Source organism: Hesperophylax consimilis, chromosome 24 (assembly GCF_061612785.1).
Source record: "Hesperophylax consimilis isolate HC1 chromosome 24, BYU_Hcon_1.0, whole genome shotgun sequence".
Taxonomy (NCBI): Eukaryota; Metazoa; Arthropoda; class Insecta; order Trichoptera; family Limnephilidae; genus Hesperophylax; species Hesperophylax consimilis.
Genome location: NC_142859.1, coordinates 18,784,057 through 18,804,862, shown reverse-complemented (window position 1 = coordinate 18,804,862; position 20,806 = coordinate 18,784,057). Strand labels below are relative to the sequence as shown.

Below are 20,806 nucleotides of genomic sequence, written 5' to 3'. Positions count from 1 at the left end.
ACACTTTATACTATCCATACTACTAAATTTTAATCACGTATAAATGAAATCCTCAGCACGGGAGATCCCAGTGAGGATATCATTATATCCATTTGTTACAAAAAACAAAAACAATATTTTTTATAATAATACCTAGTAGGTGTATTTAATTTACTTACAAATTTTATGATTTCAGAGGAAATTTTGGTTTTGATTTATTAAATAAGAGAAAATTAGAAATATGCTGTTTTGGATGCAAGGTCTACTAATCACACAACTACTAATTTGTTAAATTCCTCTTCACAGCCTCTGTAGATGTTTTCCTCATAACGGAACATAAGAGTAACTGTTTTATTGAGGGGTGTTATTGTTTTCAGCATGGTATTGGAGTGACAACCCTAAGTGTGGTGCTCCAAGAGGTGATCAAGTTGCTCCAGTACGCAGGAACCAAGGATCCTATCATAATCAGGGTCGGCACCAGTGGGGGCATCAACGTGGAACCAGGAACTGTGGTTGTTTCTAATAAATGCTACGACGGGATGTTGAAAGAGGCTTACGATCTGGTGGGTTCTTTCTTGTGTTTCTTTTTTATACACTTAAAGGAATATGTTTAATGATAGCCAACATCCCGTAAGAAAGATGATATCGGAAGAATAATGGATTCACATATACCGACATGGAACTGACAGAGAAATAATGAAAGCGGATTCGGTGTAGTAAACATGAGATAATGTACGAGTATGAATACATCAAGGAGTGTGTGTTCAGAAAGATTTGTACGGTATTCTATCTTCTCTCAATACCCCTGCGGAGAAATAGAATAGTACATTTGTTTATAATCAATGTGTAAAAATATATTTAAGTCTTGTAATTTCTATACCCGCTATATCAAGGCTGCCCAACCCCAGGCCCTGGGGTTTTCCGAATTATAAGTGGCCCGCATGAACCATTTTCAAAAAACCCGCCAATCTGCCAATTTGAAAAAGTGTCGCGGGCCCGCGGTAAAACAAACAATTCAGCTTGCGCGCGGTCACCAGTGTTGCCAACGAAGGCGATTTATCGCTATTTAGGCTACTCAGAACGAGAATCAGCGACGAAAAAATCTAACCTGTTAAAAATACACCAAATACAACAAAGGTTTTTGATATAATATTTTTTGCGTCCGAAATGGAATCTTGTAGCCACCCCCCCCCCCCCATGGAATTCGAAAAATTGTTGTGGGGAATCACATATGATGTTTTTAGGTGCGCGGAAATTTTTCTCAAGCGAAGTTCCGTAACAACCCCCCCCCCATGCACTCATTGTGAATTTTTTTTGTGGGGAATTATGTTTCATAGAAATTCTCTAACAACCCCCCCCCCCATGGAAATAGGAACCGTCAGGTATTCAGTGGCCCGCCAGTGATTCAAAATCGTCAATTTCGCCCAACTGTTAAAAAGGTTGGGCAGCCTTGCGCTATATCAACTTTCATTGATTTGGAGAAAACTGCAAAAAACTGTCACATCTCTAGCGTACATAAGTAATTGCATTACAATTTTTTATATAGTGAATTGGAGTAATAAAATTTCGAAAAGCATTTATTTTTCTATATATGTCTAGCAATAATTAAGTAATTTCGATAAATAAAATGGATAAAGCGGATTTTGATACTCACTTCGTGATTTTGAAAGTCAACTGAGCCGACATGGCGGGTTTAGAAACACACGCGTAGATCATTTTGACACACGAGCGTGGCATCAGAGCGGCGGCCATATTGTATTTTGGCAAAATAACTGCTTGTGATTGGTTGAATCTGATATAGTGCGTTTTGATAGTAACTTTCTGTATGATATAGAGGATTTGGTTTCTCACTCGCAGTTTTAACATGGTTTTTGGTCGTGATAAGGAGGGTTTTGAAACTAAATTTTAGGCTCCTCTTGTTGCTCGCAAAAATGTGAACAAGATGTCATACTCAGATCATTTTGTCAAAAAATCGGATATAGCAGGTATTGAAATTATAGGATTCATTTGTTTTAGCCAATCTTGGGAAAAATGGTGTCCATGCCAGCAAAATTCGATAAAAGGCTGTCCAGTGAAGTGGCTTCCATGGGAGAGAAAACAGATGATTTTAAGACAGTCAATGGAGGAACCATGTGTGCCAATGATTTCTATAATGGTATGTGTTTTAAAGTTTATTACGTATTTTAGAGAAATTGATTTGCTTAATACTGATTTTCATTATTTCTTAAATCTGAATTTGACAGGCTGGGCTTTCTGGCAAGACACGGATGAATTAATGACTGTAATCTATTATTACTTTTGCTAGAATCAAGCAACGTCATTGCAGTGTGTGATGCTTTTTGGGCTCTGCGTTTCTGTCAGCAGGTGGAGGGCCGGCGTTGAGCCAAACGGCTCCTGGCGCTAGTAAAAACCTTAAGGTCACCGTATTCAGGTGTTAGGTATTATCAGTGCCTTTGTTCCTTGGGTTCTTAACGCCTTGGAAGGTTGGCGCACGGAGCGGACTGCTCCAATTGCGCCTGCACAGGGCCGGTTCTTCTTCGCATGTTGCAATTCAAAATACTTTTTGTAATATCGGTCGTATTTTTATTTTTCTCTTACAAATATCACTTTTTAAATCCTGATAGAGTTCTTAGAGTCACAGGGCGCCGATATTCAAAAGCGCCAAGTCGCTGATAATACCTAACAGTTCTAACACATCTCCCTTAAGATTATTTTACTATTATTCTTGGCATCTACTGATTTTGACAAGGGGCGCTAAAATTTTACTCGCGCCATTTGGCTCAGGGCTGGCTCTGTAGAGTTATACTAACATGAACTGAGTGTTGTTCTGAATGAACCCTTCATATAAGATCTAACTCCTTTGGTGCTTTTAAAATGGAAGAGAATGATTTTCTAAAATGATTTATTCATATAAAAATTCAAAGGTACTCACCTCGCTTTCGTATCGGTATTGAATTAATTTTACACTTAGAAATCTGTATCTTATTGAAACGGTTTGAGAACTTGCTACTCATTGATAATGTATCAGCTAATACGCTGTATCTAAACATACTAACCAAAAGTTATAATCAATTTTAACCTGTGTGTAAATCGTAAATGAATGATGAGTATTTTCAGGACAGGGAAGGTTGGATGGGCCATTTTGCCACTACACGGATGGAGATAAGATGGAGTTTCTCCAAACTCTGAAGGAGATGGGAGTGAAAAACATAGAAATGGAGGCTACTTGTCTGGCAGCCTTGACCCACATGGCAGGAATCAAATCCTTCATAGTCTGTGTCACATTTTTGGACAGGCTGAACGGTGACCAGGTTTGTTTTTTCCATCCTTCATTGTATGTATAATATAAATACATGTATGAAGATATTTTCTGGCTATTAAGGGCATAATGCAGATGTCAAAGAGTTCCAAAGTAGCTTCAAAACTGTACATGTAATATCTTAAAGAAATCTTCAGGTGATCTGTTTGATAAATTCCCTATAAGTTGGGAAAGCTGCCTTATTCTATTGGTATTTCAATGGAATGCTCTGGGAATGAGTCGTTTCTACGGCTCGTTCTTGAGTTCAACAGTTCATCACTACTTCCTTTCCTAAAAAAGAACATCCATACAGCGTCACCAAAGATAAAATAGAGCCCTGATGAAAATTATTTGCTGTGTGGAGTTAATATGAAAAAAAAGTGTTTTATCATCTCAAACATATTCTACCTGAGACATTCCTTACTAGCTCTATTGAAAATCATTTCTCTGTCCATTTGTCTTTCATGTCAAAACCATCTAAGCTTTTCTAAATTTTGTTCATTGGATTTAAATCGGCCTAGTTTATTATTTTGGTAAAAGTCTCTCTTAAAAAAAATCTGCAACCGTCTTCTCTCTTCGTTTTCATCGGGCACCCAATATTCTATGGATTGAAATGAGTTGTAGATAATAACATCTCTTAAGGCGAAGCTTAATGCTAAATCACTATTTTGATTAATCTTTATAATGAATTGGTGTACATTATGAATACCAAAAAATATGCTTTAGATAAATTGAAAGTTTTCCTATTGTTTCGCTTGAGTAGAATACAAATAAAAAAATAAATTACTCAATTAAAAATATAAACTACTAAAAAATATTTTTTTTCAATGGAAATGAATGAACGCGAAAAGGAAACAACTTAAAAAAATACAGTATTACAGCCAAGATTATCTGTGACAGTTTCACTTGATTAATTTTTTTGCTTTCTTATAAAATTATTTACAAAATAAATAAAAACCAGTTTTGAGCTTGAAATCGAATGTTTCTAGACTCCGTTAGTCAAGCGATTTTAATGCCTATCACCTACAATATAAGGTATACCAAGAATATACACATTTTTGGCTTTTAGCTTCCTCTTAAATAAAGTATATTTTACATCGATGGCCTAGAGTTAAAATATTGTATCTCCATAGATCATAATATTGAGAAAACTGAAATTGAATGTTTGCAAACCTTTGAAAAATAGATTCAGTGACTTTTAGCATACCTCAGATTTATGATATTATGGAGATACATTATCTGTGCTCATAAAACATTGCCTAGAAGATTTACAATATATTTTGGTATGTTTTTATCTTTGAGAGTATAGGGTTTAGGAGATACAATATTTGAACCCAATAAAATATAGTCTATTAACCACAATTGGAGACACAATATTTTTGGCATAAGTTATCGACATTGTTAATTTATTTTCAGGTTACTTCTTCGAAGGAATTGCTCCTGGAGTGGGAGGAGAGGCCGATGGTCATAGTGTTCCGATATATCAAGCAATACCTGCAGAGCATCGGACGGTTCCCTTATGGAAAATGCTGAAAGATTGATAATTTGAATAATATCCTGTAAATTTATTAATTAATACATTGTCACTTTTTTGAATCAAGGGTTAAGAAATACAATCAAATGTGTTCATTTTTTAATGAAATCATTTTTTGATGGTATAAAAATTCTAAAAATTTTATTTTACCAGCAGGTTTCCAGAAACCTACTGTTAAATGTTTGCATATATTTTTTTATATTTTGTTTTGCCAGTTAGTAACTGTTAACAACTGTGGTTTACTGATAATGTAACATTATCTGCATGGTTGAAAAAAATATATTTGTATTTTTCTACAGAGTGAAATATAACACTCATATTTTGCTGTATGCAAATATTATACCATTTTAATATATATTTTATTAAATGTGTAAGGTTATTTCAAATTATATTTGCGTGTAAAGATAAAAGTGTCTTGAAAAGGTTTTTTTTAATAAAGTTTAAGCTTCAATAGATAAAAGAGTCTATTTTAATATTCAAAAAGAAAGAAGTAAAGATCAGTGCACAATGTAATAATCCACATACCCGAGCCGTTCACCAAATCCGTCGAGATCCTCGCCGCTACGTACAGTCTTTAGAATACTGTCGTGCCTCTCGGGCAAATAAATGTTCCCCGTGCGTCTCTGTGTCGAGAACCAGATCTAGTCAAAAGTCAGGTCCCGTTCTATCCTAAATATTTATAACGGGGTATGTATTTTCAATCCGTTACAGCATTAGAAGATTTAGATATTTTACTAATTTACAAATCCTATCTGCCCAGCTTGCTCGCTTCATTTTGAAATATGCACATATATCCAGAGATGTGCAAAATGGGTATCCAAAACCATTTGAAATGCAAAATGGAAATGGATCAAAACTTTTCCATTTGAAAATGCAAAACGCAAAATGGTTTTTAGAAAAGCATTTCAAATGCAAAATGCAAAATACCTATTTTAAAAATGCATTGAAAATGCAAAATGGTTTCTCAGGTCCATCAATCAAAATAATTATAGAGTTTTTAAACAATTTTGTCATTTAATAATGGACATCAATGTAGAACAAACATATTACATGATGGTAAATCCAAAAACACCACTACAGATAATGAAACCACAAAAAATTTGCGCGGGACTAATGTTGCCAATGTAAAAACATAGAGACTGCTATCTAACATTTAATATTACAGCGTCATGGCCCCATGTTCAGTATTTGAATCAGTATTTTTTGTAATGGTATCACTCAATTGCCAGGGCTCCTACCAGGGAGCAACTTGACAAATGTAAATTATCTCTCATAGTGAGGTTGAGGACCGACTGATATTTGGGTCTTATGAAAAAAAGATGAGTGGAGATAGTAGGAAGAATGTTGTAAAAAAAGCATTTAAAATGGAAAATGCATTGAGAAAAGCATTTAAAATGCAAAATGCAAGATGGTTTTTAGGAAAGCATTTAAAATGCAAAATGGAAAATACCCATTTTGCATTTCCATTTGAAATGGATTTATTTGAAATAAAGCACATCTCTGCATATATCCACTCAAGGGACTGGTTGTATGTATAAGGTGGTATATATATATACATATAGTTTTTAGGTAAATATGTTTGTATGGGAAAATAAATATTGAAATTTCAAAAAGAGTCATTTATCTTGTTTACTTCTACCATCATGTAGAATCACCTCTGGAAGTTAGTGCACTTTTCCTCATATATATATATGGGTAATCCATTTTATTTAGTTAATATTAATATGGAAATATCTGAACTGCTTGCTGCGGTTTAAAGCCAAGGAATCCTCCTAGATTTCGCCCTTTATCCAATATTTTTAGGTTCTATATATTTAGCCCATTATGACGAGCGATCGCTCAAAACGTTTTTGCAAACTTGCCATTACATGCCAATAATCACTCAAGTGGATATTATGCAATTGTAAAAATATAGTTTATATGCAAAATTTATTTTTATTCAATTGATAGATAGATACACTACTTGTAACAAATAAAATAAACCATTAGTTTGCTAGGAAAAATCATTTCTAAAGATCAAAGAAAGCATTAAACATTTAGACAAGGTTAATCAGAATTCACAAATGTATTTGAAAAACACGCCAGAGAAAAGTGACAGCGACATTTTCAATTAATATTTTATTTTAAAAATTTTCAATAAAATAACACATAATTTCACTTGCATCGAAGCAATAATATGATTTTTTAAATCTTCGTTGTTCATAGGTACATGAACATAATGCCACCAGATGTTATTTTATTGATTTACTTTTATTTTTACATTAACTCCACACAGGAGTATGACAAGACATCTTTGGGGATGCCGCGTGGAGGGTCATTTTAAGTAAGGAGAGGAAGTTCTGGAAAGGTAAAAGTTATAAGTGGGTAGGATTTTGGGGATCAGTGCGTCCAGGAGTGACGAACGGATGAATCCATCCCTCCCAGTGCAGTGCAAGGCGACTTGTCCAGCTGGAGAGGCCAAATGGTCTCCTTCAACCGGCCTCTCCTGATGTGGCCCCCCCAGGCAGGCAAACCTCACCCCATGAACCTGGGCACCCCTGCTCCATCACCGGCTGTGGCTTGCCACTTGGGGTGACCTATGACAGAGGTGTTCATTATCCAATTAATAGTTCCCGGGGCGGCTATATTATAAATTATATTATTAATATATATTGAAATGAAAGATCACAACATAAATTTTATGTATTTTATTAAATGCATATCAATAAAAGAATTTAAAGAATCATAACAAATGAGCACCATTTTTTAACAATAAATTTCAAAATATGTACATAAAATGGAATAACATTCAAAGACTTATATAATTGATTACAAAAGACGTTGTTAATTTTACAATATTAATAATTTTATGATAAACACACAGACTTGCGAATATGGAAGAAATATTAAAACGTGATAATTGATTGAATCAAAATTATGATTAAGAATACAAATATGTAACCAATAAATCAACATATATATTTTTATATAAAAGTGTAACAATACTATATGTTAGTGAATGGAATGGTGAATACATAATACAATTAATGTTATTTAATAATTACAAAGTGATAATAAAATAATAACCAAAGATTATATAAAATTATTTTGTAATTTTTTAATAAACAAAACTTTTTCATTGACAATATTGATATATCCTTGTATTTTACGTTAAATTTCTTAACATGTATATTTTTTCTAAAACTTTTTAATTATATTATTTTTTAACAATTTCTATTATTGGCAACACTTTACAGATTGTATGATTAATTTTTACATGCGGCATTTTACAAGTTACATTAATTTCTACTCAACAAAATTTTGGTGTTCTTTTCGAGGATTTTACATAAAAAAGTATGGAATTATTGTTCTACATAATATTTTAACGTTTCATAATACACCACTGACTAATATGAAAATGGAAAACTGTTGTATGTAGTTGATTAATAATTACTTGTGAAAATATATTTTACTTTGTTTTTAAGTTTAATTTTTTGATAATTTTTATTTAATATTCGCATATTGAATAATCGTCTAGAAGAAACGGGTATAAAATCTATGGTATCGCTAAAAAAGTAAATGGTCAACAATTTATTTTCATTTGTATTGTAAATATTAATATTTATTTAATGATTTTTAATAGTTAATTTCAACCACCATTATATTTTCCATAGATTATTAATAATTGAAAAATTAAACAATTGAAATTTGCCTATTTAAATAAAATTAATATTTAAATTCACCTTTCAATACACCTTTCTCAATAATTTTAAATGATGGCCAAGAACACCCTTGAAGGGTGAAAGCCAGAAATAATGGAAAAAAAAAAATTATATTATTGTGAATGGCTCATTCTAGACGGATAAGAAACAGATTGGAATGTATAAATCACACCAAGGGCTCACGCAAACGAGAGACTTTAGTTGCAGAAACTATTTTGTCGCAGTCGCCATCTTCAAATTGAAAGCGCACACGAGAGACTTTAGTTGCGGCAACTATTTCGTTGTAGTTGCCATCTTCAAATTGCGCACACGAGAGACTTTACTTGCGGAAACTACTTCGTAATATAAATACAATTTAATCTAAAATATCACTTATGTATGAGTAGTAAATACTTGGAGGAATACTAATACTACCATATGGTAGTGTGTGTAAAATTTTAATTCGGAACAGTCTACGAAGTTGCCATTGCCAGCAGCCGCAACTAAAAAATCTTCCAACAAAAAAGTCCACGCACCTCCATATAATGTAATGAATTTTTATGCCCGCAACTTAAGTCTTTCATCTGCAGGACCTCTTACTCAATAGTTCTCAAAAATAGTAATAGGTATACATAATATTTTGTAGATGGTGCCTGGAAACTAGTGGTATAAGTGGTAAACTGGTGAATCTACATCGCATTTGGAGTAAATTTTCAGTATAACTTTTTTGATTTGGGCTTTTGTCTTGCTCAGACCCTATGATGTGGGTTTACCGTTTTCCAGCTTGTATCACTAGTTTCCGGATACCGTGTGTATAATATGCACAATGAATAATAAAAAAAATCTAAATTACATTTAAAAAATATGATTTCTTTACAATGTTGAAAATTGTAATTTTGGCTGTCTGGGTAAAAAGCCAGGGATGTTTTCAAGCATCTAAGAAGAAGCCATTCAAATGATTTTTTAATTAAACAACATTAACCTATGTTTGCTTGAGGTGATCAGGGATATACAAAATTTGATCAAATGACAATCACAACACTAAAAATCAGAGTAAGATATCTCTATGGGTTAAAGTATTATGTAAACTATGATACGCTTAGATATGTATCAAAAGTTAGAACTGCCCTGGAAATAGTTGAATAGGTATACCGAAAAAAATTCTTTTGCAAGCAATAATAAATATTAATATTGATATATTGCTTGCTAAAGATTCCCATGTGACATTGATGGTTAAGGTCTGCAATTCATACTTGACAAGGGACTGGGACTGGTCATCCTAACGGATTGGAAATTTTGTGCACAGTCGAGAGTTTCTTCAGTATTCGGGTTCCAGAGTAGAGGTTGCTGAGAAACCCAAAAATGGGGCGCACTTGTGACATTTTGTACTGGGTCAGCAAATATTCAAGGTTTCACTATAGATATTTAAAAAATATTGATTGCAAAACAAAATATACGCATTTTTTTATCAAACAAATATATTATCCTTCTGTTTAAATAATAAATCTTTCGGACGCAATAATTGATTACTTCAGTCATATTGGTGTTTAAAAACGTTTACATTACGTTGTATCTCACATTTCAATCTTAAAATATAAAGTAACAAAATTATTTGGTTTAAATTAAAAGCTAAAAGATCTATCGAAAAAACAAAGTCATGCATTAAAATGAAATTTGCTAGGGTTTTGGCAATTTATATAAATTTTGGAAATAGTTCATAATTTAACAAATTTATTTACTTTGAGATTCGTGAACAAAAATTAACCATTTTAGTTTCATTCAGTTTCTTTTAATTTTTCGATTTATTGACATTGTCCACACATTTTGGAATTTGTCCTAAGCTATTAATTTAAAAAAAGTGAAAAATGTTGAAATTAAAATCCATTTTTTAAAATTTATTTATATTAAGGTAGAAGAACTTAGATCGATCTTGTAATTACCTGTAGATCTTGTAATTACCTGTTGATCTTGTAATCACCGGTCGATCTTGTAATCAGTGGCGGCTTGTGAATATTTGGTGTACCAGAGTGCTAATATTACAAACATTCGATTTTTTATATGAAGATTTTCAGGAAATTTCAGTTTAGCACAGATTTCCTGAAAATCTTCATACAAAAAATCAATTATTTGATTTTTTTTTGTTATATTAGCACTCTAGATCACCTAAAAGTCATGAGCCGCCACTGCTTGTAATCACCGGTCGATCTTGTAATCACAGGTCGAAATTGTAATAAATAATTACAATTGCAAATTTAAAAAATTATTATTTTTTTAAATTTACGATGGATGAAAAGATTTTGGATGAAAAAATGTATAACCTGTCTGTAGAATAAAATGATTTACCAAATTAATTCTTATCTGTTAATAGTTTGAAGAACTAAAAAAAGTAACTGATAAAATTCTTGTAAGATTCTCTGCCGGTTTCGGATGGGTTACAGCTGTCAAGAACGGACAAAACTGGACACATTCGAGGGAGGCTATTGCACAAGAAGGCTTATGAAGAATGAGATATTTCAGTTGTGAAATCAGGAAAAAATACCACAAATAAATTCCTTTGAAGGAGGGCTTCAAATTAAGAGGGAAAATGCTTGAAAAGCTAAATATTAATTATACATTTAAAATACAACAAAATTAAATACAAATAATACAAAAAGCATCTTATTCTATAATCTTACTTGAAATTAAATAAAGGTACAAGTGACTTGTCATGTTAATGGCTAAATACATCCTTTGAAGATTAATGTAATAATTAATTCACAATAATTCTTTAAATAAATATGTATAAATATTTTGTGCTAAATAGAAATAGGAAGAAAAATTAACAAATGCTTTGAATTATTCATTTATAAAACCCTCTTAATATAATCAATCGCTAAGCACTGAAAAATATTCAATGGGTGGCCAAATTATTAGTTACAATTATCCATCCACACATAAATTTATTGCTAATTTTATTAATAAACTTGACAAATAATATCTATTGTTAATCAGAAAATAAGAAGGAAGGCAATTCACTACGCTCGAGATGAATGAAAAATTCATGACATTTGCCGAGAAAACAAGAGAAAATGTACTAAGGAATTACGCAAAATAAAGCCGAAAGTGACTATTTCTTCTAGAATGCATTCAGAGCACAGCTGTGCTCAATGCAAGCTGTAAGTGACGCGACGGAAGTTCAACTAAATGTTAAGATATGTTTCCAAACATTTTGTAATGTGCTTAAAAATGTTGTAGAGCTTCAAACTGATGACGACGTAATTTTTGCATGTGTAATTAATAATTTGGCACCCACTGCAGAATTATAAAAAATGCACATTTTGTTAATAACACATCGATATAATTAAATATAGTTTTAATAGTAAATTGACTTCATATTGACGACAACAATAAAAAGGGAAGTAAAGAAAATGTATTATTTTCAGTTTGCATTTGCGGAGCTGTTTTAATCATAACGCTGCATTCAGATGTATTTTCAGGGAAAAAGTACAATTTTTCTTTCTAATTTGAACTCTACAGTGAAACTCGCTTAAAAAGTTTCCACTCAAGAAGTTTTCACTCTTAAAAAGTTTTTTTTTCAGTTCCTTGAAATTCCATACAAAAAACTGCGAAAAACATGATTTTTTCCCACATAAAAAGTTTTATCTAAAACTGCTTACCGCCAAGTTTTAAAATTTCAGCGGTGAATCCATCACAAACGAAAACCATTGGTGAAATATTCCTTAAAATGTCCCCTTTTTTACAAAAGTCATAAAATTATCAATTTGTTATTATTGTCTGCATCCCATTTCAGAGGTTTTAGAAGTAAAACCACCATAAACTGGAACTAGTGTTGAAACATAGGTACCTGAATGAACCCCTTTTCAACAGTCATAAAATGTAGAACTTTGTTGATGCAGATTAAGTAAGAACTCCGGATTTTTGTGTTTGCTATGATTGAACAAATACGAAAGTATTGGTGAAACAATAAAGTGATTTTAATTAATTTTACCTATTAAATTTTAAAATGTATAATACTAATAACAACTAGAAAAAAATATTCGTAGAATTACCAAATTTGGATCACACTTATGAAGTGTCTTTTGTCCAGTCCCTGGGAAAACTTTGTAAGAGAGTTTCACTGTATTACATAAATTGACGAAATTGTCTCTTTAAATTTCTTCATAATAAAACATTGTAGTTTGGTAGATATAGCTGAATGAAGGGGTGTTACAGACAAACCAGTGCTTGTGTCAGTTTAATTCAATTTAATCCACCACCGAATTGACGGAAGTGTTATACTGTTGCTTGTGAAATTATTACCATAGTTTAACAATGTTTTATTGGCTGTTTTCTGGGTTGTTGTGTCTGATTTATGCATTAATCTAGGAAAAAATGCATTATTAAAAACATTGAAGGCACTAGAAATATTGTAGGCGGAAAAACCAAAAACATTTGAAAGTTAACGGTAAATGTAACGTATATTATAATCTATGCGTTCATAGCTGGCATGAGTTTAATTATTTTATGAATAAGAAAAGTATACAAATTCAATATTGTATCGCTGATTAGATCCAATATTGTATTTGTATGTCTCTCTTGAAAGAGTTGATCTTTTATACGGAAAAAAATATTAATTCATATTCATATTGCATATGTACGGGCGCAAACAAATAATTCTTCTTAATATTTTAAAGCATAACTTGAAAAAAGTGTGTTTTAATAAAATAATTAAATGAATGCCATCTATGAACACATAGATTATAACATACGTTACATTTACTTATCATTTAAAACAATCTTAAGTCATTTGGGGTAAATTGACAAATTTTCATAGGAAAATTAAAAATTTACATAATTTTTTTTCTTTCTATTTACGACAGATGATTAAGGTCCGCTAATCTTAACAATCAATATCATCACCTCCTAGATTGCACCGCTCATTATAGCGTACAATACATACATATATATATATATATTTTTTGTGCTGTAATTAGAAACAAACCCAGAACCATCTGACTCAAAGTCAAATGTTTAGCAGAACTTTGCAGTGTCCACTATTTACAATCCAATCTATCAATTTCATATCAGCCCCGATGATGGACACTGCAAGGTTATCTGAAACATCTAAGATGATAATTAATATCATATTAACCCGTGATATTAAATCATTTGTTTCCTTCACCGCTAAATAAATTATGTAATGTGCTTTAATGTCTATTGTAAGTCTCGTGAAAAAATGCCACACTGAAAATCCTGCACCATGTTTTAAAACAATTTAACTAAACGGCCCTCCAAACTGAAAGTGTTAGAAAATTTAGGATTCAATCGAAGATCTCGGCTATAAATCCTAAAAAACTAAAAATCACTGATATCTGAATCTCTAACATAAAAACATTTTTCTATTGACAAAAAAATCATTAGCCAGTTGAATATGTACATAAATACTACTGCTATCAAGTGCCATCTTTCTTGAAATGAAAGTATCTTCCTTAACCCTTCTCATTTCTAGTGTATATTCGCGAACAACCTTATAACGAATGTCTTTATTCGGTCGGCTTTTCCAGACAACTGGAAAATGTGAACATGTTAAATATAAAGTACTTGGCAAATATAAATTAGAACATGGAAATCAATAGAAGAATATGCCGACGGTCCCGAAGAACAATGTCAGATATGCAACTTTGTAGTTTTGCAGTAGAGCTATTTAAAGATTCGTTTCTGCATAATTACTGTTTTTGATAATATTTTTCTCCAATAACTCTAAATAGTATAAAGTCGCTATCCGCGTCTGTCTGTTTTTGCGCTTAGATCTGCTAAACCACGCAACGAATTTTGATTTGGTTTTCAATCTCTCAAGGCGCATTTCTTCCGGAAGGTTTATATATATAATATATGCAAATTATATATATAGAAAATAGAGAAATTTTTTAAAGGCGATGTTTTTCCTGGAATTCATAACCTCAAAAGTTTACTCCAAATCACAACCCCGAGCAATGCCGGGTAAACCTCAGCTAGTACTAAAATAAAATCACTATCCGCGTCTGTCCATTTGTGCACTCAGTTCTTTTAAACTACGCAATGGATTTTGATAGAGTTTTGACTACCATTCAGATAATTTCTTCCGGAAGGTTTATACATATATATAAAGCATGAATATTATATTTATAGAAAGTAAGGAAAATTCAAGCAACGCCGTGAACACTTCAGCTAGTATTTCTACATTTAAATTAATGCAAAATAACAAACAACACTATATTTCTTGATCTCAAAAACAGTAAGAATGCAGAAACGAAACTTTAAACAGCTCTACTGAAAAACTACAAATTTGCACATCTGACATTGTTCTTTGGGACCGTCGATATTTACGTTAGGGTAGCAGAAACACATTGTAGAGTTTTTACTATTCATAGCTTAGATCTTTTGAAATTTTGATTACTCAACACTATTACAATAATTTGATGGCTAGTTTTGTGGGCCGGTGTTAGAATCAATTGATATGATTTTCATGGGGGTTTTTTATAGAGTTTCTCTTGAATGTCAGGAATGGTTATATTGTGACATTTCAAGAGTGCAGAGTAGACATTTAGTATTTTGGTAGTCAACAAGGGAGATGTTGTGCTTATTGTCTTTGCTTTCATATTAGTGATACAACATTCAATAAAAAGTTCGTATTTTTTTACTTCGAGTTCAAAAGGCGACAAGTTCCCCACGAGACTTACAGGATTTAAGTAGCAACGCTGAAAAGAAAGACAAATGATTAATTTCTGCTGAATGCAAAAAATGTTGACTTCTAACTTTTAGATAGACCCCAAAGTTAGAGCACAGCATGCAATCATGTTGGAATCAGAAGAGTCAATAGAAAATCATGACCACTCAATAAATTTGGGAGGTGGGTACAGGTACTGCCGCAGGAGTGCCCGGATTCATGGGGAGAGGTTTGTCCCGGTCTTGGTGGTTTACGCATCTGCCGAGATGAGGGAGACCCTTTGAACTCTCCAGCTGAACTCTCTCGACCCACATACTTCTGTCACTCCTGGACACACTCTTCATATCTTGTTCCTTTCCAAAATCCCTTCCTTCCTATCCTTAAAAAGACCCTCCACACAGCATACCAAAAGACCCCAAGGGAAATTATTTTCATCAAGGCCTCCTATGTGGAGTCTTGTGATATCAAATTGACTGTGTAAATTTATTTGCATAAAAACAATGATATTATAATACATCTAGACCCGTTATTGTCTCACAAAATTAACGGAAAATGTGGCAAATTCTTAATTTTAATATTGTTCATGTATGACAAAGATAGACATTCACAGAATATATGTGTGAACAAAATAGATACAGAATCAGGCGGCGTTCGCGTATTTAAAAGTTGCGGCGAATACTCCATTCCATATCAAGGGTGTGACTGAGATGACAAGATACGCTTACACTAAGACGAATATCGAACGCCATGTGAAACGGCCTACTGCCAGTAGATTGTCCTTCTTACACTTACGAGTTGCTGCATTTGCTATCTAGCTTTCTCTAATGGCGCTGGAAATCTTATTTATAATAAAGTAATTTGCATGTATTTAAGAATGAAATGTTATTCCTTGACTTTTACTAGTGTTTGACGTATAATGAAAACACTTTCTCATCACACACGAGGGCATTTTGGCACTCATTTATGCGATTTTCTTATAGACATGACCACACACGACACTTGACAGTTTAGAACTAAAAACACTAAATCGAAAGTATGACAATTACCGTGTCTTTCGCATGCCACTTTTAAGATCTCTACAACATGTTTATGGTCTGTAATGTCATTGCATTAACAATAATTATTTTGGATTTGGTAATGTAATGTCTTATCTACCACATAATTGATTTTGTTTGATATGGCAACTTCAAAACCTAAATTATTAAAATACCATAATTTAAGTAAAAATAAACTGATATTTTTTTCTTTTACTTTAAAAGTGTTCCCGAGCATCTTGAGGTGTTTGAAATTTGTACGAATAGGAAAGTATTTAGTAGTGGACATAGCAAACATAAGAAATTCAATAACAATAACACAATACATATCTAATATTACCTACATTATAAGCTCTCTAAATTGACACTGACAAGTAATTATTAAAGACAAATAACACTGAGACACAATAACCCAGAAACCAATAATTAAGTGAATGGTAGAGAACCAGATAACTCAGTATATAAGTATCGTCCGCCACTGCATTCGGTTGTTTTATAGTCAATTGTTTATTTTTGGTATCGTATTGTAATAAGTACACAGCAAAAGTTCTTATTTTCATATCCTATCTAAACAAATACATCAAGGTTCACAGTTCCATTTCTTTCACTCTGTTCCGTAGCTGGTTGATTTTCTTTTTGAACTCAACGCTTTTCCTGTAAACACTGGAACGTGCTCCCTTGAACCTAACTTTGGCTTTTGGTCAGGTCTCTTCCCCTTCTTCCAGCGTAGGTTATGTGACTTTGTGTTTCTTCCGCACTTCTCTTCTCGGATCGTGGTTTGCGTGAGTTTTCAATTCTCGGAAATCAAGCTGGAGAGAAATAAAATTAGTACATTCTATTTTAAGGTTATGTTGGCATGTTTTTATAAAGGGGGCGACAGATTACGCTAAAAGTTAAAAGTGTTTTTATACTCTTTGCTTATTGCTTGCCATACAATCCCACACAGACCTGTCACACCTAAAAAGATGATGTGTTATAAGTGAGTGTGGCAATGATATTGGCTGTGATCTGCTAGCCAGGCAATATTTGAAAATTATGCAACCCCCTCTCCTACCTACGGCAGGAAGGGGTCAGAACAATTTACGGAATTATGCAGTTGTCATCTGTGACAGATCACATACAAAGAAATGATATTCTGCGGCAGTCCCCCAACTGATCTGAGCCCCTCTCCTGAGGAAAATTATAGCATAGTGTGTCAGCCCAACATATAATATGTACATGTCACGCCCAATTTATGCTAGCATAACAAAGGGTAATGTGTCTAAGGCCTAAATCCCTGACTTTTTGATAAATTGACAAATGGAGTACCCTACAGTACGATAAAGCCCCCATGTTCTTTCAAAATAGTGAATGATTATGGGTGGTAAATTTTAGAAATGTGTGTTTTTGTTACGATAAAATATTACTAACTAAATTGGGGAAATTACTGCATATTTTTAATATGCATATATTAATATTTTTACTAATCCATGTGTTACCATATAACATTTTAAGAAATGTTGAACATGTGAATCGTGAAATACGACGGATAAATAATAATTATTAATAGAATATTAAAATTACCTGCCATCAGGGCTGGCCCTACACAGGCGCAATTTGAGCAGTCCGCTCCTGGCGCCGAATTGTGTGAAATACCATACACCTAATAGTCCTAACAGATTGCCCTTGCCACTATCTATAAAATTGGCACTACACAACCATACAGATCATTCGAATATTATTGATTATGGTGATCACTGTGATCACTTACCTAGGCATATACTGGTTTTGACAAAGAGCGCCAAAATTTTACTTGTGCCAGGTGCCATTCAGGTGCCGGCCCTGGCTGCCATTAGGTTAGGTAACAATGTAGGTAGGTAATATGTGGGAATTTTGACTCACCAGTTCTTCATCATCTGGTACCCTGGACAGCAGATCCAGCACTTCATTGTTCGGTATTGTGTGTGGCCGTAAGATTTTACGAGCAAATTTATTAATACCTGGAATTCAATTAAAAATTATACTTTAGGTTATTTGATTCCAAAAAGGTTCAACAGGGTCACATGACGGCCGGCATAGTCCAGTGGTAACGCATTGGACTGCCATTCCGAAGGTCGCGGGTTCGAACCCAGCGTGCGCAAATAAATTTTATTTGATTAATTTGTGTTATTTCACAATTAATTAATTAAAATAATATATAGTATATTTGCGGCACGTTCCAGAGTGGAAGATACTACCAGTATCGCCCTGGTGTAAGACCACCATTCAGAATTGAAACGTTGCTCCAAATGGCTTTAGCCGTGTTTAGTGACTAGATCTGAATAGCCAGGTACTTCCACACCTTCCTCTTTCCCTTCCCCACTTACCTTCAGCCTCACAACATCCCCCAATTGGGGATGCCATAGTCTCACTGGCTCCAGACGGGAGCAGTTGGGACTCTTGTGAGGTATTCACTATAAAAAAAAAAAAAAAAAAACATCACCATGGATATTCAATCTAAATATAATAACAAAAATTGTATTCAAGAATTATGAGAACAACCTAAAAGCACATTATTGCCTGTTGTATGCTGACGATACAGCGTTTATTTCTAACATGTGGAATATCTACAACAGAGTTGTGATATATATATATTAGGGTGTCCCAGGACATAAGGAAGAAATTTTTTTTCATGAATTTAAATATGCATACCCTCTTATTTTATTCCATTTGATCCCAATAACTAATATAATAAATATTATGTTGATTAAACACCGACAACCCGTGTCGACTTGATGCTAAACATATGGCACAAAAATTTGTACAGAGTTAATATGGAAGGATTTTAAACTTTCATTTTCGTCGGAAAAATGAAATTTAAAAATGTATAAATGTTCAATTATGTAGTATTTAATATTTAAAAATGGTTTATTCATTTAATTTTCTCTTCAAAGTTTGTTTTTTACAGTCGGAATAAATCTTCCGGTGTTCCTGAACGCATCGTAACAAAAATTGTTTTTGTTCCTCTTCGACCGTGATTAAGCCATGAAAATCTTGCATTAACTTAACAGCTCTTTCAGCTGTATCATTCACTACCCTCAGCGACAACACTTTCTTTCTGGCTTCTTGATACGAAGCATTATTTGACCACATCGTAGGGCATTCGTTAAGAAAACTGGCATCTATTTTCAGACGATCAAACAAAGACTTGCTTTTGAATGAAATGAAGTCGTAAATATTTTTTCTGAAACAAAATTGAATCAATTATGATATGAGCAAAAACCTGAATACAAAACATAAACGTAACTGCTTTTTAAATTTACCATACAATTTACAATCAATATCTTCCTTCTATGGGATTTAACGTTTGTCATGGGATGATAAATTATTTTTTTTGATATTTTCGAGTATTTTTATTTCAGTTGTTTGATCCACAGCGTCGTCAAACAGCAATAAAATAGATACTTCATCGGTCAAATACCATAAATGCTTACTGAACTTCTGTAAAGCTGCCATTGAGATTTTTTCATCAATTTTTTCGTAAGCTTTCATGGATTTCAAAAAGCACAAGTCTTGGTAAGGTGCTTTAACTGCTATAATACATTGTAGCCATGGCTTGACACATATCTCCGCCTAAAAATATCACACAGAGTTCTAACAACTCTCGATAGTCATCTTCAAGTATTTTTGCTGTCAGTGCAGTACGGTCAAGCAAATCATCGATTTCGGAAGCGTTTAGGTGCAATGTGAGATTTTTTCCGTAGCACTGAATTTTATAGGGATCAACATTTTTCCAGTTATCTCGAAACTTTTTGAAGAGTGGGATGTCAGGGCTTGTAGTCACTTGACTGATTTTTACTTCAAACACAGCTTTTAATACCAACTCATACACATAATGGCGGCAAGCAAAAATAAACATTTCTCTATTAAGTTTCTTTGCAAGAAGCACACTAGCACCATTGAAGCTACCTGTATTTGAAGTTGTAGTATCACAACACAGAATTTGCACTTTATCTTCCAGATTCCAGTCTACTGTTTTCGTGTTGTTTGAGTTTTCTGTAGCGGTTTGGAAAATCTTATAAATTTGTGTCTTCATTAGAATCAGAAGATGAGTCCTTTTGTAACGGTTTGTAAGACGATGTTGAATGAGTTGGCGCAGATAAAAATTTAGTACGATGCTTTTCTTCCTGAAAGGCGCGCTGTCTCATCTGTCAGTTTTTTGTCAACCCCCCCTAAGTAGCCAGGACGACCTGGCTCTTTTTGCCGCTTCAAGAATATTGAATCCTAATTTATTTTTATAAGAGCATCGGCGTGTGCAATGTCAATTAAATTATAATTATTTTTAGTTTTTAACAAACTCTTGACGACGTTTGTCAAATATGACTTGAGTTTTCTGTCGATTTTTTTTCAAGTCCCTACAAACTTGATATAGTTTACAAGTTTTTTCACAAAAGTAGGTAAACATTTGGTTGGTATACGCGCCTTTTTCCAATAGATAACACACTCGCGAATAGTGAGATTAGCACTTTGATTGACAGTTAAATTCACTTCCCGGATATTGTAGAGCAAAACTTCAAGAACTTGTCAATTTGATGGCAGTTTAGAACCCGATATTTGGTGTTTTACGACTCCGACTTA

General features: G+C 33.1%; 2 protein-coding genes across 4 annotated transcripts in view; one reads left to right on the top strand and one right to left on the bottom strand.

Annotated features, from left to right (window-relative positions):
- Positions 1–5,137, top strand: part of LOC149412014 (uridine phosphorylase 1-like) — a 34,750-nt gene extending 29,613 nt beyond the window's left edge. For all 3 annotated transcript variants that reach the window (XM_089646583.1, XM_089646584.1, XM_089646585.1), the window contains 4 exons: positions 357–542; positions 1,996–2,134; positions 3,097–3,290; positions 4,694–5,137. In XM_089646583.1, the coding sequence (XP_089502709.1) occupies positions 357–542; positions 1,996–2,134; positions 3,097–3,290; positions 4,694–4,810 (636 nt within the window). In that variant the 3' untranslated portion in view covers positions 4,811–5,137. The remainder of the gene's footprint in view (positions 1–356; positions 543–1,995; positions 2,135–3,096; positions 3,291–4,693) is intronic.
- Positions 5,138–14,593: 9,456 nt separating this feature from the next.
- The window catches only part of Mctp (multiple C2 domain and transmembrane region protein), a 102,939-nt gene continuing 96,726 nt past the window's right edge, over positions 14,594–20,806 (bottom strand). The window contains exons 15-16 of the mRNA XM_089646290.1: positions 18,092–18,189; positions 14,594–17,019 (exon numbers count right to left, since the gene is read on the bottom strand). Of these exons, the coding sequence (XP_089502416.1) occupies positions 16,942–17,019; positions 18,092–18,189 (176 nt within the window). The 3' untranslated portion in view covers positions 14,594–16,941. The remainder of the gene's footprint in view (positions 17,020–18,091; positions 18,190–20,806) is intronic.